This window comes from Cicer arietinum, chromosome 3, assembly GCF_000331145.2.
Source record: "Cicer arietinum cultivar CDC Frontier isolate Library 1 chromosome 3, Cicar.CDCFrontier_v2.0, whole genome shotgun sequence".
NCBI lineage: Eukaryota > Viridiplantae > Streptophyta > Magnoliopsida > Fabales > Fabaceae > Cicer > Cicer arietinum.
In genome coordinates, this window is record NC_021162.2 from 53,651,085 (window position 1) to 53,656,972 (window position 5,888).

General features: G+C 28.2%; 1 protein-coding gene across 1 annotated transcript; it reads right to left on the reverse strand.

Annotated features, from left to right (window-relative positions):
- Nucleotides 1-4,870: 4,870 nt before the first annotated feature.
- Nucleotides 4,871-5,604, reverse strand: LOC101508322 (cyclin-dependent protein kinase inhibitor SMR4). The gene has a single exon (XM_004514331.4). The coding sequence runs from the start codon at nucleotides 5,393-5,395 to the stop codon at nucleotides 5,204-5,206; it is 192 nt and encodes a 63-aa protein (XP_004514388.1). The 5' UTR covers nucleotides 5,396-5,604; the 3' UTR covers nucleotides 4,871-5,203.
- Between the last annotated feature and the right edge of the window lie 284 nt (nucleotides 5,605-5,888).

Consider the following 5,888-nt stretch of genomic DNA (forward strand, 5'->3'; position numbering starts at 1 on the left):
AAACGGACACACCAGTAGTGTGCGTGAAGGAGAAAACACAACTAATGAATTAATTCAGAAAAATGATGGAGAAAATCTTAGTAAAAATTAATGGAGGTTAATTTTGGATTTTCCAAAAAGGGTTAGAGTCATTACATCATTTTCTCTTTAGTAAGTTAATTTCGGTGTTTTTAAATTGTAGCATATTTCTCTCTTTCTATTGTAGGAGACAAATATGAGAAGTTACTATTTTTAATTTTTTATTTTTAGTCAAAAAATGATTTTTTAAAAATATGAAACAAACACTCTTCAAGTGATTGGTCATCTAGTGATTGTGATCATAATATGATTACCATTATGTAGTTGGAAGTGAATGTATAAGTGGTTTATCAAGGTCATTCATGTCAATTTTTTTAGTGGGGAGGCACCCTAATTCAAGAATCTTATGTGTTCATGTGACATAGGTTGAATTGTTTCAAGGTCTACATGTTGTAGTGATGAAATAAGCCACGCTGGCTTGAGTCCAACCTAGACCGTATTCTCTTTATTAGAATTTTCTCAATTTTTTTCTATTGTAATATCTTAATCATTAAATAAGAGAGAAAAAATAATATAAAAGACACACTTGCTTGCAGATCATGTTGTTGTTGCTAGTGTCGGAGTCAAAGTTTTTGAGTTCAAATTTGTAAGAAGGAAAGAATATTAATATAACAATTCTAGTTTGATGGTCATGATAAGAAGACATGATATGATGTACTTATCTTATTCTATTCTAATTTTTTGTTTGATCCACCAATCTATATGAGACATTAATCAAACTTTTTAATCATATCCTACTTGGGTCTTATTTTCTAATTCTTATTTTAAGTTAGGTTAAAACAATTATTTTCCAACCCGATAAAAGTTAAAATATATTTTCTTATTTTTACCCTTTCCTCTCTCACTCACGTTTCTCTCTCCCTCTCCATTCTCGCTTGTTCGTGTTCCTTACCTTTCCCTGTCCACCACAATTTTTTTAGTGGGGATACACCCTAATTCAAGAACCTTATCTGGGTTGAATTGGTCGAAGGTCTACATGTTGTAGTGATGAAATGAGCCACGTTGGCTTGAGTCCAACCTAGACCATATTCTCTTTATTAGAATTCTCTCAATTTTTTCTATTGTAATATCTTAATCATTAAATAAGAGAGAGAAAAATAATATAAAATTGTATTGTCTTTGAATAAGTGTTAACTTTTGTTCATTGTATGAAAGGCACACTTGCTTGTAGATCATGTTGTTGTTGCTAGTGTCATGGTCAAAGTTTTTGAGTTCAAATTTGTAAGAAGGAAAGAATATTAATATAACAATTCTAGTTTGATGGTCATGATAAGAAGGCATGATATGATGTTCTTATCTTATTCTATTCTAATTTTTTGTTTGATCCACCAATCTATATTAGACCGTAATCTAAAATTTTAATCATATCCTACTTAGACCTTATTTTCTAATTCTTATTTTAAGTTAGGTTAAAATAATAATTTTTCAACCCGATAAAAGTTAAAATATATTTTCTTATTTTTGCCATTTCCTTTCTCACTCATGTTTCTCTCTCCCTTTCCATTCTCGCTTGTTCGTGTTCCTTACCTCTCCATGTCCACCACACTCTTATCTCCCTCTCCAATACAACTCTCCTCTCCTTCTCCACCGCTGCTCTCATATCCCTCCTTTTCTTGTCCACCGTCACGCTCTCTAATGTATAGTTTTTTTTCCCTTTTTTTTTTCCTTCATATTTGTCCTAATTTCCTTTGATTTTCTTAATGTGTTTAAGGGTGTAATGGGTCGGTTTGGTTTGGTTTTATACGAAAAATGAATCCAAACCAATGAAATTTGCACGGGTCGATGTGGTTTAGTTTTACTTGTTTTTATGATTGGATCCGAACCAAACTAAACCGGTGATATACGAGTTGGTTTGGTTCAGATGATTGGATTTCAAAAAAACAAAACTATAAAATTTTTAATTTTTTTCTATAATTTGTAGTAACATCGGTTTAACAACCACTTTAATTTATTTCTCTAAAATAGAATTTTGAATAAATACAAACTCATAATTTAATCCTCTGACTAAAGCAAAATATGTAGTAAGATTACATAATTTGGTCCCCTAAAACAGATTTTAGAATAACATAGTGCAATAACAACCCCAGTTAAAATACAAAACAAGCAGTAGGAATCCCAAGTTAAACCATAATTTAGTTTTCTAGATTCTAAATAAGAATTTAAACTACAATGCAAAATAAATAGGCAACTACAACAGTCCAACGTAGACACAGTGGCACTTGAATGATACAAATCCTGAAATGAAATGAAATAAATAAACAATTAGAAATAATAACATGGAATTTATTTCCAACTTGAGTATATCAAAATAAAAATAACTTTAGATTGCATTCTTCATTCATGTCCTATATTGCATTCTTCATTCATGTCATACCATCAATATTAACACCAACACTAGTAATATGTAATCCAACAATTTCTAAAAATTAAAATACACAATCCATAATATCTTTGCTATTATCACTGCCATACATCTTAGCAAAACAAAATTCAATGCATTCATACTTATAATGGGGATCTAGAAAAACAATCACAAATAAAAGATATTTATAACATTACTATCTCAATACTTGTTAAACTTCACTTGCATATTTATTGTCATCGTCTTCGGTTTTTCATCCTCACTATTAGTCCATTTCTTTAATAACTTTTGAATGTCACACAACTTTTTGAAGAATATATTAGAGGTAACATGCAATTAATCAGAAAAAGAAACTGTTGCATCATAAAAGATCTTTAAAAAGTTCACAAACACATGTGCATGTTTCCAATCAAAATAATTAGTAATATCTACTTCTTCACTAGCAAGAAACACAACAAATGAATTATCTTGACATTATGGATGACAATGGATAGGGTTTGGGTAGGGTATTATAATGCTCGTCTCCATACCCGCTGTTTAAAAAAATATTCATACCCGTATTCGTACCCTCTTGAGTATCAACTTTAATACACGTACTCTTTTCATTTGGGTACCTAAGTGCTCATATCCATACTTATTACCCACATTTTAACTAAAATAGATTGATAAATAAATGATATTGTTGTGATTAAATTTAAAAGTTATCCAAATATCTTAAATCCAATCATAAAGTGTTATAAACTAAAATACTTTCTAAGTCAAAACATTTCAAATGAACACACGTTACAATATACATTCAAATATCCATAATAATACTTTATGAAGTTGCAAGTCCTACATCGATATTATCCGAGATCTGTAAAAAAATTGAAGAAAGTTGCAAGTATAATTATAAAGTCACGATTAATAAGACATAACTCTTAGTTATAAAGTCATAATTCTTTACCTTTTCATCAGAATCAAATTCTTAAAAAATTTACAAATATTTATCTTTCAATTATAAATATTGTAGTGATCTAATGATATAAATAGATACTAAAACATAAAAGAAAATAATTAATTAAACTAAACACTAATATAATAAATAAATAAATAATATATTTATATTAGTGCGGGTGCGGTACTATAATACCCGTACCTACACTATATCCGCTCAATTTTGCAGGCAATTACATGTTCATGTGTCCATATTCATTATGCGAGTTTTTACCCTACCCATTGTGGGTTTTTTGCGGGTACCCACTGTATGTGGATCTAATTGTCATCTCTACTTGACATCAAAGTCGATTAAATGCCTTTTCATATTTTACAACAACTTCTAACATCAAATAGATAGAGGTCCAACGAGTTCGAACATCAAGAGCTATCATTGTCTATATCACACTCTTTTGTACACTTTTTAAAACTAGCAAACCTAGTCGGAGATGTCTTAACAAACTTGCAAGAAGCCCTTATCTTTTTAATAAATGAATCGATGGTAGTTAAATCAACACTAACAATCAAATTCAAAATATGAGCACAACATCTGATGTGTATGAACTCCCCCTTTAACAAACTATGATCATTTCACTCATTCATCCTTCTAATTTTATTATTGTTTTTCATTGTTGATGTTGAATTGATTTTATAATTGTTGATGTTAGATTGATTTTCTCTAAATTTATTATTCCTCGTATTTTATAATTATTTTTTGTTGTTGATATTGTATTAATTTTATGATTGTTTATGTTAGGTTGATTTGCTCTTTTCATATTTGCCCTAATTTTCTAATTATTTTTTGATTTATTTTATTATACAACATAATAAAAGTTCTAATTGTGTTCATATTAAAAGTTGAAAAATAATTTTCTTATTTATTTTATATTTTGAAACTCACAATAAATGTTTTTTGTTCATCAATAATAATTTTTGTTCACTCATTAATAATATATGGTTTTTGCTTATTAATAATATTTTTTTAGTAGCATAAACAATTATTTCAAGTATATAAATATGGTTTTTAATATTTTTTATTTATTAAAAAAATATATAAATGAATGTTATTTAAAGTAAAAAAATTAAATAAATTATAAAGACAAATTTATCATTTTATCACAATATATATCTTATTGTTTGGTTATCTATTATATATCAAATACTATATATAATAAAATAATTTTATCAAATTTGTTATTATATACACATTAAACTTATAACTTCTTATATGTCTATATTATATCAGTCTTTATTCTAATTCTTATTCTACCATGTCTCTATTGCTATCCATCAAAGTGTAAAGTACATTTTGATTAAAACCCAAAATGTAAAGAGTAGCAAATGTGAAGGAATGAAGTTTCGGTGGAGCTAGCGAAGTAGGAGACAATCCTCAAGGAATAAGCAAAATTCAAACATCGAAATACACATTCTATTCAAAATCAAGGAGAGTGACACTATCACAAAACACATATATTATATATGTATGATAAATGTAAATCAACTATCATTGTGTATAATCAATTTTGGTTCATCAATATCACCATAAACTACAACCTCACTACTTTTACCAAAAAAAGAAAACTACAATCTCTACCCCCAATAACACCATACATAAATTGATAAAAGTAAAAACATACATAATTTTTCCTACATATTATTTATTAATTATATCTATAAAACTAACAAACACTCTCCTTTACTTCAAAAAACCACAAATCAATATTGAATTAAAAATAAATAAATAAAAAAGAAACACCAATCAAAATGACCCATAAAGTTGAAACTTTGTCAAACACAAGCTTCTTTTCTAGCTACAACAACAAACAAGGAATCAAGATCAGGTGGTTGGAAATACCCCTCCTTAGGCGGAGGTCGTCTCATTCCGGCAACCGGCTTCTTTCTCGGCGGCGGCGGGGGGCAAATGAAAACCGCCGGAATCTGATTCTGCAACAACCTTGGTGTCCTGCACTCATCTTCCATTGAACCCCACTAAACAAAATCACAATTCAGTTATATATTCAGATACCCTTTTGCTTCTTCTTTTCGGAATCCAACAAAAACAGAAGAATCAAAATCAGTTTCGCAATAAAAAGGTGAACTTTTATTCTGAGGGAAATAAAAGGGTGAACTTTTGAGCTTCCAAAAAATTGGAAATGAAAGTGTAATTTCAGAGAGAGGGGATATATATAATAAAAGAAAATAAATAAATAATGTAAATGGGAAAACACTAGTATTGAGATCAAATAGGGTACGGGTAAATCTATTTCGTCACTCAATTTATTTTATTTACTAAGTTGCAAAATACTAACTCCATTTTTTAAAGAAATATTTAGGATATAATTGAATAAAAATATTTGATATATTTAATTTATATTATCAATGGAATATACCAATTTTTGTTTATTAAATTAAAAAAAAACAAAAGAGTAGTATTTTAATTCATTAAGTTAAAAAAGTAATCAATTAAATTTTT